Consider the following 19,406-nt stretch of genomic DNA (forward strand, 5'->3'; position numbering starts at 1 on the left):
AATATTTGGGGCCTAAATATTTGCTGTACTTACATCTTCTTGTTTTATTGTAGAAATAGGACTGTTTTATACTCTTAAAAATCGTTGAAGCTCCCAATAGGTCTTATATATGAGATTATATTTTTGATATTTTGTCATAGTAAAATTTTACTACATTTTATAATGCAAAATTAGAAGATTAGTCTTACACTTTTGCAAATCTCTTTAAAGTCTGACTTAATAGAAGGAAGCAGGATTCTTGTATCTGTTTTTACATTCAACATTTCCCCTGTGGGGAAACTCCACCTTGGGCTCATGAGAGAAAGATAGTAAAAAGAGAAAATATTTTCTTGGTGTTTTGATGAAAATAGTTGTACACGCCCCCCCCCCCCAACCAAAAAGGTCTCTTGGCCTCTAGATGCTGGTCCTCGGAGCATGATTTAAGAACCATTTCACATGGAGTCATATAAATCTGTGGTTACCTGAAGCAGACCCTGAAATGTGGACCTTAACTTATAATTCCTGCTGGCCAGCTACTAAGGAAAATGTTGAATTCTTACTCTTTGACATATTTTCTCTACTATAGATCACATAATTTCACTTTATCTCTTTATAGGCATGCCAAAATTTTTTTAAATACTAATTCTTAATCTTTTCATTTAAATAGGGAAATTCATTTATTTTATTACCAATACTATAATATTAATTGTCATATGTGTCTACAAAGGTAAGTTTGTACTGGCCTCGACAGATATTGTCAGAGTCTCACTGATAATCCCTTGTTCTTGTCATTACAGTTGAATCATCAAGAGTTTTGCATCTGTCCTGGGGGGATGGTACTCTCAGAGCCAAGGATCATACATATTGTTAGTTTCTGAGTTGGTGATTCCAACCATCTGCTTGCTTTGATAACTGTTTGAGATCTGCCAATGGCTAACTTCACCATCCCTTCTTACTAACTAGCAACTAGAAGGAACTGGGCCATATGCTTGGTTCTTTTTTTTTTCCAAAATGATCCAGTTACTTTTTTTGTCAAGTCAACTATATGACCTAATATTTTCCATCTGTTAGTGAGTGATATGGGATTGTGAAGTTAGATATTTTCTGCACTTAAGGAAATGGGTTATAGATTAGTTGTAATTGTCTGTATCCATTGTAACATGAATGATGTCACAAATAAACACAGAATGTGAGGAGTTAAGAGTAAAATATCATGCAAAGGATAGAGGGATCTTGTGTAATGATAAATATCCTTTCTTGATCTTTTGCCAAAATATCTTCGTAATGTGAAATGAGATCCAGGTACATTCCCCCTGTAACAAAGGCTACTTGCACTGGGCCAAAAGATAACATGAACCGGTCATTCTAGACACTCAGAAATACAGAAACTTAGACTGTTTGTGGTTTTGTATGTGTGTGTGTGTGTGTGTGTGTGTGTGTTTACCTATATACTGAACAGTTGAATCAAACATAAGATTACGATGGGCATCAATCACTTATGGTTCACAGATGCCATCAAAAGAATCATTATATCCTCACAGAATAATATAATGGTTATAATGTGAGTGTAAAATGGTACTGCTACTTTGGAAATTTTTCTACCATCCCTCAAAAATTTAAATACAGAGTTACTATAAAACCCAGCAATTCCATTCCTAGGAACTCAGCAATTCCTACCCTAAAGAAAAGAAAACATATGCTACACCAAAACGTGTACATGCTTATAGAAGCATCATTCATAGAAGCCAAAGAGTAGAAGCAACCCATATGAATATCAAATGTTGAATGGGTAAAAATAATGTCGTATATTCATACAGTGTCTATGACACCAAAAGGAGTAAAGTACTGATATCTGCAATAGCAAACTAAGTGAAAAAGCCATACACAAATGACCACATATTGTATGGTTCTACTTATATGAAATACTCAGAATTAGCAAGCTCGTAAAGACAAAACATTGAAGTGTGGTTCCAGAATTAGGGGAGAAGGGAATGGGAATGAATGCTAACTAGCACATAGCTTCTTTGAGGTGATGAAAATTTTCTGGAATTAGATTATAGTGATGATCACACAACTTTGTAAATGCAGTAAAAGCCACTGAATTGTAACCTGAAAAGGATGAGTTTTATGCTTTGTGAATTATATCTCGATAAAAACAAAACCCACCTGAACAGAAAAATTATAAAGATATTAGTAATTTAAACTCCAGGAGGGCCAAAGAGTGAAGCTTGTGGGCTATCATACAGAGACAATGCCACGTACACTGTGGGAGATTGGACTGCCACAGCCTGTAGCATACATCTGGTTCACTTCCAATACTCAGCATAGAGATAATGTCCCTAGGTCCCTGGCCCTTACTTCCCCTAAAACATGACATCTCCCCTCCATCCTGACATTTCCCTTTCATATGGTACCACCTTTAACACTTTCTTCTGGACGAGACCACTCAAAGGCAGCGACTTCTGGTTTTCTGAGCCAAGGTCACTTGCCTATACAAGGGCTGAAAGGAAGACTGTGAAAGGTAGTTCCCAATCTTCTTGGGCAGGCAAAATTGTTAAAGTGAGAAATTCCTTAATTTTTTTAAGGTTCTGAGCAGTCAAAGGTCACAACAAATATCTTCTAGAGGCCCCTTTCCACTTAACGGTTGCATAATTTCTACTTTAATGGTGCTTTGCGTATTTGGAATAACTTGGGGGAAAGTGTATATAATTAATGACAAGATGAGTTGATATAAGCATACTGGAGGATGAAATGGAGAAATAAACAATGACAAACCAAGAGCTATTCATTTTTTCCCTCCTTTATTCAACAAATAGGTATACATTTAAGAACTGTGTATGGGTATGGGGCAGAGTGAAACACGAACAAGACCCTAGCTCTGGAGCTCTTCAGGCCACATGAGCAGAGAAGGAAACACAGCTTATGACAAGTAAAGTAATCAGATATGGACAGGAATGCTGAGGGAAAACTATTAGAGTAAAACCCAAACCCAAAACAGCCTTCCCCTTGCATTAACAAAGCATTCTCCCTTGTCCTAGGGAGAGCAAGGACTGTTTTATGGTCTGTTATAAAATGCACTCCCCTCCTCCCCCTTGGTCAACTTTATGAGGCAGTAAATCTATCCTGGCAGAAGCTCTCTCCATCAACCCGGTCACCTTTGCTCAGTGCTCCTCACGAATCACCAGGCCTCAGTGAGAGCTACAGTAAGGAAAGAGACAAGGCTATGAGGTGAGTACTTTTGCCCAAGCAGGTGGTGCTTTGGGAAAGGAATTTCTTTCTCATAGGATCTCAAGGGGAAAAAAGAGGTCCCATTCTTTTTGTAGATTTTCCTCTGCCCTGGCTTGTTAAGTGATCTATACGCCTTCACTTTTCTTCTGGACCTGATGTTTTCTTCATTTTCCATAGTTGGTGAGGTATGAAGATGAGATCTTACGTGGAGAGAGTGGGGGGGGGGAGAGAGAGAGAGAGAGAGAGAGAGAGAGAGAGAGAGAGAGAGAATACAGATGGGGAGGGTCTAGAGTAGGATGTCCCTCTCTCACTGGGAGAATCATGCAAGAACAGATGTGATCCTCTGGAATCTAGAAGGTGGCATGGGTTCATGGGAAGCTAAATGTGCCCCAGCTTTGAGCAGAAAGGATTTCTAAGTAGGGAGAATTCTATCTTTAGTAATCCCCACTCTGACCCTCTGCCTGGATGACAATAGCTCCTATGGCAAGAAAATGACTGTGATTGTCCCCAGAGTGTTTCTGAATTTGCTGAACTACTGTGTTGAGCCTGCTCCCTCAGAAAGACTAAGAAGCAGTAAGAAGAAGTACCTGCTTCTGGTCTATAGAAACTGGGAAAAACCATCTCCCTATAGAGGGAAACAATGCTGGGAAAAGGATGATAATTGATGACCAACTGTTTGCTGTGATAAGGAATTATGGTCTCTGTGTGTATTTAGAGTGGGTCTCTCCAACTTCTTTCAGTGCCTGAAATTCCACCACTGGAGATTTACCCTCTGGGTCTTTAGGCTCTGAGGTCTGGAAGATACTTTGGAGAGATTATGCAAATATTATTGGAAGCTCTGATTCTTAGTTTGCCTTAGTTCCACCACTAATCATGGTGGGACAAAATTCTTTAATATCCATCTATAAAATGGGAATGGTGATGCCTGCCTTATGAACTTTGATGTAGGTGTTTTATGGGACTATAACAATAAGAATACAGCATGCTCTGTACTTTATGGGGAATTGAGCAAATCTTTTGAATAATTTACACTCAAAGAGAGACACCCGACAGGTTTAAGTTATTAGAATAAAATAGTTAAAAAGCCTCAATTCCCAGGCCCAGTTTCTCCAAGAGCTGAGGAATCTCTGCAAATACCTCTTGGCCAATTATCTGTTGAATCTTGCTCTTCACCCCCATTTCAGTTTAAAGAACATCTTTTCTTGGGTAACTACAGATTATTATAAAGACTGCCTCAATGACAAATTGAATTTAAACGAAAATAGTTGTAGAATGCTCTTGGCATTGGGCTAGAGAGGAGCATAGTTTCAGGAAAATGTAACGTGAAAAGAGAAGTAAACACAAAAGCAAAAGACAGAAAATTCTTTATACACATAGAAAAAAGAGCCTGGATAGAGGAGGTGTCATGAGGACTTTGGTCCCAAGGTTAGAGGTTTATATCTTATCTAGAGAACAATTAATACTTGAATATAGAAGATACTAGAAGATATATTGGGGAAATGAACCAAAGATGTTGGAAAAGTGTTCTGCCTCAACTGGTAACTGGTAAGAGAGGAGCCCAAAAGATCCCTAGATTGTTACTTTAATTTTTTTTTTTTTTTAAATTTTTATTTATTTATTTATTTTTTTTTTAATTTTTTTTATTGGTTGTTCAAAACATTATAAAGCTCTTGACATATCATATTTCATACATTAGATTCCAGTTGGCCCTCTTGGCGCAGTGGGCAGCGTGTCAGTCTCATAGATTGTTACTTTAAAAAAAAAAGAAATTTTGGTTCTGTTCCACAAGCTATTAATTATTTGAAGTGCAACCCATTTGGAAAAAGTTGGGACTAAGGTTGAGGATGGATGCTTTTGTGTCTGAAGAGGTTCATTTTGGTTGACTCTTTTGGATGCTCACATGAGACACCAACAGGCCATTGAATATGTGAATCTATATCTTTGGTCTGCGAATATAGTCTGGATTGTTGTCAGATATATAAAGTCACATGAGTTGTGGGGATTGCTCAAGGACAACAGGCAGTTTTGAAAGGGGACTTCTGTGAAAATATGAAGAATATCCACATGTAACAGAAGAATCAAAGAAAATTGAAAAGAAATCTGAACTAGAGGTAGAAAACCAGGACTGAATGATATCAGGAATATGGATAGGTAGAGAGTTTCGAGGAGGAGGGAGTGGTTGATAGTGCTAGATGATTAAGACAGAGCCTGTTGTATTTAGGGGTTAAGTCCCTGGTGGCTTTGGCAAGAGCAGTTTCAGTGGAATGCAGGAAATACACTCATTCCAGTAATGCATGAGGAAGCTAATCAAGACAGTGTATAATTATCTTTTTAGAAGCTTAGCTACAAAAGTAAAAGAAAGTTAAAATGGTACTTAGAGAATAACAGAATAACGCAGAATCATCAACAGTTTAGGATAACTAAGAAGACATCTATGAGGGGTAAAATCAAGTTTGGAGGCAGAGGTTGACCATGTAAGAAAGAGGAGGGATAATTGGTGAAACAAAATTTTGGAGAAATTCAGCGGCTAGGAAAGCTGGAGGATGGGTACAAGGATTATGCTTGGGCAAGAACAGGAAAAACTCTGCTATGGAGAATAGAAGGGAAAACATACAAATTTTGCCTATAGTCATGCAGAGTTTTTTTGTACCAAAGTTTGAGCTGAGAACATGGAGATAAGATAGCATCTGTAAAACAGTTACTTTCTCTTCCAAATTAGAGATGATATTGGATAAGAATAAGAGTGTAGTTGAATGAAATTGGACTTGGAAAAAAGGATCAATTTTTAAAATTGTTCCTGTGAAAATGAGAGGAGCTGGTAAGATTGTCAGTGGGTCTGCAGGCCCAGTTATTTGGGGGGGGGATTAAAAGTCCTACTGGTATCTATGTTGAGCCAGTGCATCAGCCCAGAGGCAGAGCTTTTGGCTGGATGGTTTCATGATGTAGATTCAGTTAGCAAATGAGGGGATAAGAAAGATGAGAGCAAATGGCCAGTTGAATAGTGATATTGAGGCCTAGCTCCAGTGGTCAGAAAGGGCTCAGAGAACAGATGGAAGTGGAAAAAGAACAGAGGCCTCTATGGGATCAAAGAGTAGCGAAAACTGAAGAAAGTCAGTGGGAGAGCAAAGTACATAAGCTTGTGACCAGTAAATGGAAAGCGGTGAAGGATTTAAAAAGTGAAACAATTCTGAGGGGTGGAAATTCTAGGGCACAGTCAAGATGTCTAGTTGATGGAAGCCAAGCAAGCATGAAGGTCCTTGAAGCTAGAGACTGTCCTGAAATGTGAGGCACATGACAGGGATTCACGTGGGAGTGCATGCACAATCTGATCTCACCTCTGTAGCTGAAGAAACAGGCCCCAGCAGGGGAGCAGCCCACCTGTTAGTAAAAGAACAGAGCAAGCATGCATGCCCTCTGATTCCCAGTTTTCCATCTTCACCCTGGGATCAATGAATGGGCTTCAGGATATCTGAGATCAATCAATTTGTATGAGTTTGTGTGCCATGCGCATGCAATTGAGCATTCTGTTGGAGATTGGGATCAGGTTTATTTTTGTCACCAGATTCTTAAAAGGACCAGTAACTTCTAAGTAGTTAAACATCTCAGCATTATGCCATAGGGATTGGAAGAAGATGTGGATTTGGCTTTTGCTATTTTCTTTCTCCCTAAGTGTACCCTCTATTGTACTATACAGAGTGCGCATGAAGGTCAAAGTGTCATCTGAAAGGGCTTTGTGAGCCATCACAACCCCTCATCCCTCTATCTTCAGGATCTGGCTCCTCTCTTTCTCTCTCTGTAGTTCTTTATGTCTGATATATACTTTTCCCTGAACAATCTCAATATCTACACAGACAAAAAGGTAAGAGCCCGAAAAGTGCACAGAGTTAGGTGGAGACACCATGAAGAGCAGAAACAAACCTTCTCTGAGTACGTAGAGTTGAATGCTGGTAATCAAGGTTGTCTCGCAGACAAGTTCACATTCTAATCACAAGCATCCATCTGTTCTTTCAGGGCTCTGCATTTTGCTTTAATCCAGTTATCTGTGTCCATCTAGATGGCAAGGAAGCTCAGTACATTGGAAGTCCTTCTGTTCGTCTTCTTCATAATTGTATTGGCTGTAGATATCCTCTTGCTGCTGCTTGTGTTGGAGAAACCTTCAGGTAAAGGAAATCTGGTGGCTCCTGGGTTGGAAAGAGGGGTAAAGGAGGTCACCCTTGGGTACCAAAGAGATCCTTCTATTCCTTCTCCACATTGCAGCATTCAAAACACTTATGCACAATTAATTGAAGTCAATCTCCAAGATAAGTCTTTTTTTTTTTGCTACTAAACCTTAAATGTTAATGGTTTTCAGTATCTTCCAAGCCCCATTTACTATAATTAAAGGATGAAAAATTAGACTTTTAATTGCCTGCCCTTCATCCCAGAGGCATGAGGAATTAGAAACTTCAAGGAGAAAGCAGGCCAAGGCAACATTGCCCAGCTCCATCCCATTATGGAAAAGGACTTTAGATCACCAGCAGGCTGAGGGTGATTATGGTGGCCTAGGTACAACATTCGCAGTTAGCCTGTAGCCCATAGAATGATGAAATACCTATGATTTCCTCAGAGGTGCCTTTGAAACTGTTCTTGCCCCCCATCACACACACACACACACACACACACAATCAAATTGTCTTTTTCCCTCCATGCATATAATTAATATAATCTAAATAATAAAATGGCATGTGTCATACAAAAATCTATTATCAATAAAAACTGAATTTGGAAGTTTGTTCTGCTTGATAAAACTCTTTACAGATGTGGATTAAACATAGAGTAAAAAGCAGCTGTGCCAAGAGTAGCCCCAGACGCGACCTGCTCAGTCTTTCCAATATTCTCCACAGTAAGCATTAGGGCACTTTCTAGGAAAAATTACCACTTTCCAAGATGATTTGAAACTCACTGATAGAAACCACTTTGATGCTATTCCTACTTCTTCTGTGTGTGTGTGTATATGTGTGTATGTGTGTGTGTGTGTGTGTGTGTGTTAGGGGGTAACAATTCCAATAAGATTTCTATCCAGTGGATGTGAATAAGTAGTTTTTTCATACTAAATATAAAACTAAATATCTACACCTGTATTGATACCAAGACACACTTACACACTTCGATTTATCCAGAGTAGTTCAGCTGTTAACTGTTTTACATATAGGCCTTTTTTTCTAGCTACTTTTTTTTTTTTAAAGAGGGGGGGGGGAGAGAGAGAGAGAGAGAGAGAGAGAGAGAGAGAGAGAGAGAGAGAGAGAGTTTTTAAATATTTATTTATTTATTTGTTTTGTTTTTAGTGGACACAATATCTTTATTTTATTTTTTTTATGTGGTGCTGAGGATCAAACGCAGCACCCCGTGCAGGCCAGGCGAGCACACCACTGTTTGAGCCACATCCCCAGCCCATCTAGCTATTTTTTAAAGATAGGTTTCCATGGAATGAAAAACAAATTCTTCTTCTTCTTTTCCTCCTCTTCCTCCTCTTCCTCCTCCTCCTCCTCCTCCTCCTTCTTCTTCTTCTGGAAGAACATGTAACATGCAATCTACATTCTTAGCAAAATTTTTAAGCCTACAAAAGAGTATATTGTATCTGATCTCTAAAACTTACCCTGTACAACTGAAATGTTACACATATTTATTAATGATTTCCTTTCCCCTAGTGTGTGTCAAACACCATTCTATTTTTTGCTTCTATGAGTTTGACTATTTTAAATATTTCACATAGGATAATGCAGTGTTTGTCCTTCTGTGATTGGCTTATTTCCTTAGATAAAGTCCTCAAGTTTCATCCATGTTTTTGCATATTACAGGATTTCCTTTTAAGGCTCAATAATATTCTGCCACATTTTCTTTATCCATTTGTACTTCAGTGGACACTTAGGTTGTTTACAAATGATGGCTATTGTGAATAATGTTGCAATAACATGGAAGTGCTGATATATCTCCAAATTCCTGACTCAAGTCTTTTGGATAAAGACTCAGGAGTGGGAATAAAGATTCCTATGGTAGCTTTGGTTTTTAATTTTCTAGGAATCTCCATCCTGTTTTTCATAGCAACTGCACCTCCTTGCATTCCCAGCAATGGTGGACCAGGGTTTCCGTATCTTCACATGCTAACTAAAAGTTGTTGTCCTCTGTTCTGTTTTGATAATCACCATCTTAAGAAGTGTGAGGTAATATCTCCTTACAGTTTAATTTGCATTTCCCAGATGATTAGGAATGTTGAGCATCTTTTCACATACCTGTTGGCCATTTATTTGTATGTATTCTTTGGATAAATATCTATTCAAGTTTCTAAGCCATTCATGCCATTGAGTTTTTTGAATTTCTTTTGTCATTTGGAAATTGACTTCTCATTGGATATATGGCTTATTAATACGTTCTCCCATTGCCTAGGTGACCTCTTCACTGTGCTGATTAGTGCTTTAGTTTGGCTCAGTCCCGGTTGACTATTTTTGCTTTTGTTGCTTATATTCTTGGTCATACCAGTGTTAAGCAACTTTCCACATGTTTTATTCAAGAAATTTTATGGTTCTAGGCCTTATGTTAAGTCCTTAATCCATTTTTAAAACAGACATGCACACACTAGTGCATGAGTCAATAGGGATAGTGGAAAGGTAGTTGACACCCATAGTAACTTCAGTGGCCTGAAGGTTCAGGGGAGATCCAGTGTTCTGACTGGTTCATGGAGCCCACAGACCCAGTCCTATTTAGCTTGTTGTTGTGTAGGAGAAGGGTAAACAAAGTGGATAAAGCCTTGAATAAGAATAATTTTGAGCAGTTGTATATATTTCTTAAGGGGCCAATAATATCTTCCCTATCTACATCAAAGTTTATTAGAAGTGAGTTGAACAAAACCAAATGTAATCCAACAAACAAATGATAAAAACAAAGGTATAACACATTGGTATATTCATATGTTAAAATAAGAGGTTGGATTTCTACCTCATAGTATACATGAAAGTTAATTAAATATGGATCAAAGACATAAATGTAAGACCCAAAACTACAAATCTTTAAACAGAAAACATAGGTCTGAATGTTTGTGTCCTTGGATTAGGCAACAGTTTGATAGATGGTATATAAAGCATAGTAACAAAACAAAAAATAGGCAAACTGGACTTCATGATACATGAAAACTTTTATGCTTCAAATGACAGTATAAAGAAATGAAAAAATAACCTACAGAATCAGATGCATTTGCAAATGAAATATCTGATAAGGGCCTAACATCAGAGATACATAAAAAAATGCTACAATTCAAAGCTAAAAGAAAAAAATGTTAAATGTACAAAAGATTATATATATTCTTTTTTTTTTCAAAAGATCTACAAATGACCATAAAGAATATTTGACACCATCAGTTATTTGGAAAACATAAGTTAAAACATGATATTTCATTTCACATACACCAGGATGACTATAATAAAAAATTAATAACAATTACTTTTAAGGTCAAAGAGAAGTAGTAATCCTCATACATCACTCTTAGGAGCCACTTTGAATAGAAGTTTGGAAGTTGCTCAAAAAGTTAAGGATAGAGTTAAACATAAGATTTACAAATTTCACTTTTAGATATGTAACCAAGAGAATTGGAAATATGTTCACACACTTTTGCATGAACATTTACAGCAGAAATATGTATGTATGTGTGTGTGTATATATATATATATATATATATATATATATATAGTAAAAAAGTGGAAACAACAACAGAAATATACATCAATTGATGTGTAGAGAAACAAAATTAAATGTGTTGTATCTACTTAGTGGAATATGATTTATCTGTGAAAATAAATAAAACACTGCTATTTGCTATAACATGGAAGAACTCTGAACATCACACCAAATGAAAGAAGCCAGGAACAAAAGGCCCTTGCTTTATGATTTCCTTTGTGTAAAATTCTCAGAATAGGCAAATCCACAGAGAGAGAATTGGCTAGTGTTTTCCAGGGACTGGGAGAAAAGGGGCATGAAAAGCCATCCCTCATGGGGTGACTCCTCCAGGACAATGAACATGTTCTATAATTAGATAGAGCTTTTTGGTGGCAGGACTTTGTAAAATATTAAAAGACTATTGAATTGTATGCTTTAAAAACAGATAATTTCATGGTACATGATTATATATCTAACAATCAAACAAACCAACAACAACAATAGAAAAAAAAAGAAGACAAGTATCTTTAGCACTTGGAGAATTGTTAAACATTGTATGTAAGTAAGGATACCAGCTACCAATGACGTTATTGACGGAAGAATTGACTGAAAGTTTGTAATTATGCCACCTTTCTTGGAGCTGTGAGCAGACTACAAGTATTCAACTTTTGTCCTTTAATTTCTGTGCAGATTCTTCATTTATTCCAGTGTGCCCAGCGATCTCTCAGTCAGAAAGGATAGACTGCGCACCTGGACAGGCGGTGACAGAGGTCAGAGAAATGAGGTCCCTGCTGGGACCATTGGGTTTTATTTAAGAGATGTTAAGTGTGGAGAGAGTGGTGTGAAGTGGCTTATGGGTCTGCAATTTGCTTGGAGTTCTTTCTTTTTTTGCCTTAACACTGAGGAAGTGAGGAAAGCAGAATAGAGAAAAGAGAAGTATTGGAGGAAATAAAATCCAAAACCCAAAGTGGAGGGAATTTACCAATGTTAAGTGCTTTGTAAGTGTGGATCCAATGTGCACTCTGGTGTAAAGGTTACATGTTGGTGGGCTAGCCTACATACTCCTTGAGAATGAGACTATCAACCACATATGGACCATGGAGCCACTTCTAGAACTAGGTGAACTGTTTTAACAAGAGCCTTCTGGCACGGTGACACTGGCAACAGAGGTGCCAGTGAACGTGTGTGGCTTCCATGACAATATCAACTCTGAACCCTGCTTAGTTGAAACGTGACTTTGTCAAGAAGGCCTTATATATTTAGATTTTATTTCTTTACTCTGTTTTCTACTTTCTATATCCCAGAACATCCTATAACATTATTGATTAAAACCACACTGAATTGGGGGGTTAAATTAAATAATATTGACAGCTTAATGGTTTTGATTCTTCCTATTCTAAAAACAGAACATCTCTCCATTTCGATTATATATCTAATATATCTATATATATTAATAAATATATGAATATGGACATATACATATGTATGCCTTAATTGAATTTTATGTTTCTATAAATTTTCTTTCATATGAATAATGAACTTTTCCTTATGTATTTCATATTTTTAGCTTCTAGTGTAAATATAATTTATTATATTTTCTAACCAAAGCTTCTTTTATTATAATACTTCCTTTCTTACTAATAGTTATTTTATATGTATTACTTTAAATTTAAATATTTTTAAATCATTTTTACATATTTCTATTATATTTATTATATAACTGACCAACTGAATATTTTCATTGTTTCTACAAAAAGAATTTTGTAGTTCTTTATTAGTTTTACAATTATATCCCAGAAAAATAATGATTTTGCTTTGTATTAATGCTTATGTCTCATCATTCACATGTCCAGCTGCACATTCCAGTTCTTCCAGAGTAATATAAATTAAGTGCTGATGGTTAGCAACCTTTATTTATGCTTGAATTCAATGGAAATTTTTTACATGTAAAATATAGAGCATGATGTTGGCTGCTAACTTAGGACAATTGCTTTATTTTTATTAGGAGTCCTATTTTTAATAGTTCCTTTAGGAAGTGAAAAATGGATTTTCTTTCCAGTAATCTAATATTTAAATTTTCAAACATACAGAAAAAATGGAAAGAATTTCCCACTTACATGCCACCCTTAATATTTTGCTTTGTTTTTACATCTATATTAGTATGTCTTATACTTTATCCATCAATGATCTTATTTTTAATGCATTTGAAAGTAAATTCCAGAAGCCATTTCATGTTTCTATAAACTTCTCATCACACATAGCTTTAGCAAGAGCTGAATGTTTGATTATGATTTTTGTCTTTAGATATTAAATTTATATACAATGCAAATATGAAGAGTTTTACAGTTCACACACTTTTAGGACAACTTGTTGAGACATTGACTACACCCCTGTAACCCAAATATCTGTCAAGATGTGGGATGTTACCATCACCACAGAAAGTTCTCTCGTGATATTCCTCAGTAGTTACTTCCCCTTGTATTCCCTCCATCTCCACTATAGCTTTCTTTGTTTTGCTTGTTGCATAACTTTATATAAATGAAATCATACTTTGTAAAATCTCACCCAGCATGGTTTTCAGATTTGTCAATAGTGTTACATATACAGTATTAGATGATTTGTGTTGTTGAGGGATGTTCCATTGAATGAGTATACCACAGTCTTTTAACCATTCTCCTACTGACATATACTAGAATGTTCATAGTAGCACTATTAATATTTTTATGGAAAACTATATACTTCATCTGTTTTCAAATTTATACATTTGGAGTTGAACTAAATAAATCTTAAGCTCAACATTATTTTTATGAGATTCATCCTGTTGTTGGGAGAAGTTAAAGATCTTTCATGCCTTTTGCTATATGGTATTCCATTGTGTGAATACACCCCAATATTTTTATACTGTCTACTTTTTATAGGCATTTGTGAGTTTGCATATGAGAAACATTTTAATAGTGCTGCAATGAACAGTATGTTATGTGTCTTTTGGTGAATATGTGGAAGGATTTCATTGGTTCTATACCAAGAAATGGAATTTTCCATTCATAGGGATATGTACATGTTTAGGTTTAGTTGATATTGCAAAATAGCTTTTCAAAATATCTATGACAATTTACATTTCCTGTAACAGTATGTAAGAGTTCAGTTACTATGTGTCCTAACAACTTTTGATGTTTTTATCCTTCATCAATGTAACAATTCTGTAGTTATAATTTTCACATGCTTCATGATTAATGAAATTAATCATCTTTTCTTAGGCTTATTGAATAGTTGGATGATCATATTGTAATGTTTCAGTTTTTTTGTCCAGGTTTTTTTAAATGGGTATTCCTCTTTTGCTTATGCTCTGTAGTTATTTATGTACTCTGGACACAAATCTTTTGTTTTTAAAGACATATACCTTATTTTATTCTGTGGGTTGTCTTTTAACTCTCTTAATGGTCAATATTTGATGAAAAAATTGTTCCTAATTTTAATGTAGTCCATTTTGTCAATTTTTCAGTGGCCAGTACATTTCATATTCTATTTAAAAATTCCTTCCTGCTTCAAAGAGAGTCAGGAAAACATCTTTCTGTTTTTCCTCTAAGAACATTATTACTGTATTTTTTTTTCAAATTTAGATCTTTAATCAATCTAGCATTTGTGTATGTGTTTGTGCATGTGTTTGTGTATGTGTGTGTGTGTATGTGTATGTCAGATAAGAGTCCAGAAAAAATGTCTTCTTGAATTCTTTTTAAATATATATTTTTATTTATTAGTTATAGATGGATACAATATCTTTATTTTGTTTACTTATTTTTTACGTGGTGCTGAAGATGGAACCCAGTTCCTCACATGTGCGAGGCAAGCACTCTGCCCCTGAGCCACAACCCCAGCCCTCTTGAATTTTTAACAGATCCATCACCAATTACTAAAATGACTGCCATACCTTCTCTTTTTCATTGCAGTAACATCTTTCTGTAAATTATATGTTTATATATGTAGACTTGCTTCTGGAATTCACTTTGCTAATTTGTTGATTGTGCTTTGGCCAATACAACACTGCCTTAGTTATTAAAACTTTGTAATAGCTCTTGATGTGTGGTCTTGTAAGTCCTCCAAGTCATTTCTATTTTTCTTCAATAGTGCCTGTCCCATTCTCTGGCCTTTAAACTTCTGAATACATTTTAGGATCAGCTTGTCAATTTTATCACAAAATAATTTGATTGTGATTCCATATATGGAAGAATTGCAATTTTTACCAAAGTGAATAGTAAAATCCGAAAATTTGATAAAGCTTTCAATTTATTCAGAGTGTTAATTTTGAAATTTTTGGTTTAGACATCTTTCACTTTGCTTTCATATTTTTTAACAATTTAATATTTAATTCTATTAAATGCTATTTTTAAATTAAAATTTCTGTTTATCTGTAGTTTATGTTTAGATTTTAAATTAATTTTTGAATATTCATCTTGAAACCTGAAATCTTAAATTTGCTTATGAATTATCTTTATTGGTATGTCATATCTTTTTAATGATTTTTGAAATAGTACTGTTACCTGTTAATGATAACAATTTCAGTGTTTTTGCCAATGTATTTCCCTTTTCTTCCTTATCTCATAGCACCAAATTTTGTTTTTCTTTCTCAAACTCTAATATGATTTGAGATAGTATCTAAAAGTCACCATTGTGGGTTTTAAGAAATGAAACTTCCACTAAAAAAAGAAAGAAACTTCCAGAGGCTGTTATCTAAACATAAGAAATATCATTGTAGTAAAATACTAAATGCAAAAGTGGGCTTTCCTGATTCTAGAAGTTGGCAATCCATCATTCACATAGCTTCAGGATCTATCAGAGACTCTCCTGAAGAAATGCTTGCATCAGAAAGAAGTTGGACTCTATAATTCCAAGTCAATTTCCAATTGTTAAATTCTATTAGTCAATGATGTCTGATTGAAATATAACATGACCTCTATTTGGAAGACAGCTGGAGAATATTCTTTAGGAATATTTGGTGTTAAGGCAATAATAGAGAGACAAGGAGACTTTTGAGCTAACACAGTAGGGCAGGCATGAATTTATGACAGTCTCTTGATGCCGTGTCCATGGAAATTAAAAAGAAAGAGAGTGATATAAATGGGGAAGAAATATGGAGTTTGAAGGATTGGAAAATAATTGTCTCCATGGTTTGACCTTTGGTGTCTGGGACTGACAGAAGGATATTAGAGCAGATTATACACAAAATATTATCTGAGTGTTCATTGCTTTTTATGAGGTTTATAGACCTTGAAACAATTTATGGCAATGAAACTAACCTTTTGTACTTTACAGACTTCAGTTTCTGGGTGGCTAAGTTGTTCCGTCTGTCTCAGTCTTAGGGAAATCAGTTATCCAACCCTAAATTTTGTCTCCATTGATATCCTCAGCCATGTTTTAACTGAAAAGAATGAGGCAAAAATACCAGTGTTATGTATGGAGAATTAATAAGTACTTAAAATGATTTTATGGTTATAACATGATTGCTTTTTCATAATAGTGTGAAGTGTTGATTGAAATTATATTTGTATCATGGCCTTTCAGAGCAATTCAGATGTTGGCATTTAAAATATGTGTAGGTTTACCTTTTTCAAATGAATAGTGTCGTGACATACTCTTTTTTTTAAAAAAAATAAAACAATCTAAACTGAATACATTCCTTTACTGAGAAAGATTCAGACATTATATTTATGGACAGAATATAGCAGGGAAGTTCTTAAAATGTTTTCTGTCTCCAAGTCCTCTTCCTGGAATTAGGCTGATAGTTTAGTGTGCTAGCTTCCCTTGATCTTCCTGTACTCACTGTTCTTACTCAATGTTCTTGGTACAATATATTTGTGGGTTTTCCATCTATATGCATTTCTGCTTTCGCTGCTTGGAGTACTACTCTGCTCTTCGCCTGTCTAACTCCTTCTGGTGTTGTAGGACTGGATTTACCTTTGTACTATTGATAAGCCATTCCCACTCTACTCTCAGCCTACTGCTCAGCTCCTAAGCAAACCATATTGGAACACTCAACTCATTGCTATTTTTAATTGTCTTGAGTTACCACTAGACTGTAAGTTTTCTGGAGGCACAAACTTTTAATCTTATTTATCTGGTAAGAGTTTCTTGTCTAGGAGAAATCAACACTGGATAACTGTATAAATGAATAAAGAATAAATAGGTGAATGAATGTAATTATGATGTATATTACATTCTCTTTAGAATAAGAAGTTTTATAAATGAATAGGCAAATATTACTCTCATTCTTTCATTTTTTATAATGCCAACTCTTTGTTATTTTTACAGGATACTTGCAGATGGCAATATAAATGCTGCTGGAATTCTGCAGCAGAGACCAATGTCCCTAGGTGCTTCTTCCCCAGAAACTGGGGCTATGAAGTCATCAGGGCCCAAACAAATACAAGCACAGGTAAGCACTCTCCTGATGTGGCCCCAGGGAACAACTCTTTATGGTCCAAATAACTGCAAAACATAAAAGCTAAAAGCCTCTTTCTTGCTCTTCATTTCCAACCCTAGGGTTTACTGCCCAGTTGAGAAAGTTGTCATCCCCATCTCTGTTTGGAGATGATGTCACCAATGCCCTCCTCACAGCTGAATTTCAGACAGCCAATCGTTTTCGTTTTAAGGTTGGTTTGGGAGTTACCATTGAACACATTCCTGAAGAAAGCAGTGCTCCACCCTGGGTCCACTCCCTTCCTCATCACACACCATGCAAGGTGCAGAGACAGAAGGCACCTCCATTCCTCTCTGTAGGAATCTTTGCATGGGGTGTGAAGGCTAAATTTTACTTGACAGGGCATGTGTGATTGGGTGATTTCTTCTCACAAACCAGGAACCATAGAGTCAGGAGTTAGAGGCTATTCTCATGGAGAGCTGTTTGAGAGGCAATATCTTCTGTAGTTCTACAAGGAAGTAGTCTTACCTTGAACTGTCCTTTCTGTTTTTCTTCTGACAGATAACTGATTTCAATGCGATCCGCTATGAAGTCCCTTCTGAAAACATCAATTTACTTAATGACACTGCTGATATCTCCAGTTTGAGCTACCATGTAGAAGTCACTGATAATCCCTTTAGCATCAGAATAATGAGGAAGAACAACAAAAGAGTCCTGTGAGCTTTTTTGATACTCTTTGTACATCTTTGAATATAGTGACCCAATATCAATTATTTTGACATAGTAAAATGACTATGGCCTAAAAATATGCTTGAACTTCAAAAATCTGCAGAATTACTTACTATAACTAATTAAGAATGGAAATCTATCATGACCATAGAGCAAAGAATACTAAAATACAATGTATTAGTGTGCTGAGTTACATGATATATAAATATATTATATATATGCTTATGGTTTACTTGTATTATGAAATAGGGAATTTTATTATTTTGGATCATTATTCATACTGGAAGTTGAACTTCATTGTTTATCATTCCAAAGTATTATTTCCTGTGAATCTCATTATCAAGCACCTACCAGCATTTTGAGGATACATCACAGCTATACTGGAGAAAATTTAAGAACCAATGTCAGTAAAACTTGTATTCAAATCCTTGCACTGGAAAACCAGTCAGCCATCTGACAGAAGGCAGAAAATCTCGTCAGCATCAGTTTCCTTGTCCACAAAGAAGATCAAAATATCCACTTTTGCTAAGGGCCATGAGATAATATTTATAAAGTATCCAGAGTAGCGTCTGTCATGCAGCAGGTACACAGAAATGTAAGGTCACATTTCTTCTCTTTGCCCAATCGTCCAACCTGAGCCCTGGTGTCCCATCACTATGTTCCATTAGATTCAAAGAAATAGAAATGCTCTAGAAAGGTCTTCAAGGTAGCATGGGAGTTGATAATGCCTAAAGCAACTGATCTCTGAGTGTATGTGGAAAAGAACAAATAGCTTCTTGGCAGAGAGAAGCGAGAGCTTCAGCAAATCTCACTTTCCCTGTATGGCCTAGGTTGGACACAAGCATTGGGCCCCTCCAGTTTGCCCAGCAGTTCCTGCAGCTGTCTTTCCGACTTCCCAGCACCAATGTGTATGGGCTGGGGGAGCACGTGCATCAACAGTACCGCCACGACATGGCCTGGAAGACCTGGCCCATCTTTACCCGGGATGCCGCCCCCACTGCGGTGAGGTCCCCTTCTGCCTGGTCATTGCTTACAGTCAGGGATGTTCTCCTTCCTCCCCTAAAAATGGTCTACAGAGACAGCTATATCTTGTCTTGTTCAGTTTAGACGTGTTTGTGTTGAGGAATACCTGTTCGTGAGGTTATAAAGACACTATTAGAAATTAGTGCAATTAAAAATTTTACTTTTAATGGAAAATGCAATTTAATGATTGTATTAGAGCTCACCCTATAAGGAAAAATACCTTTGTAACTGCCTAGCTTTAAAAATTTTAATATCTAAAGAAGAACTTCAGCAGGGGCCATTCTTAGTAGGACCTTGTGAATAAAAAAAAGTCTCTTTTGACAGCTTCTGTGTTGCTAGTGAAGGT

The 19,406-nt window shown here is 36.1% G+C and overlaps 1 protein-coding gene across 1 annotated transcript in view; it reads left to right on the forward strand.

Moving 5' to 3' along the window:
* The first annotated feature begins 7,261 nt into the window (after window positions 1-7,261).
* Window positions 7,262-19,406, forward strand: part of Mgam2 (maltase-glucoamylase 2 (putative)) — an 81,783-nt gene continuing 69,638 nt past the window's right edge. The window contains exons 1-6 of the mRNA XM_046434138.2: window positions 7,262-7,367; window positions 11,584-11,663; window positions 17,200-17,323; window positions 17,431-17,540; window positions 17,870-18,024; window positions 18,868-19,039. Of these exons, the coding sequence (XP_046290094.1) occupies window positions 7,262-7,367; window positions 11,584-11,663; window positions 17,200-17,323; window positions 17,431-17,540; window positions 17,870-18,024; window positions 18,868-19,039 (747 nt within the window). The remainder of the gene's footprint in view (window positions 7,368-11,583; window positions 11,664-17,199; window positions 17,324-17,430; window positions 17,541-17,869; window positions 18,025-18,867; window positions 19,040-19,406) is intronic.

Source organism: Marmota monax, unplaced genomic scaffold, assembly GCF_021218885.2.
Source record: "Marmota monax isolate L192 unplaced genomic scaffold, Marmota_monax_Labrador192_F-V1.1 WCK01_AAM20220418_F8-fsc00122, whole genome shotgun sequence".
NCBI classification, from domain to species: domain Eukaryota; kingdom Metazoa; phylum Chordata; class Mammalia; order Rodentia; family Sciuridae; genus Marmota; species Marmota monax.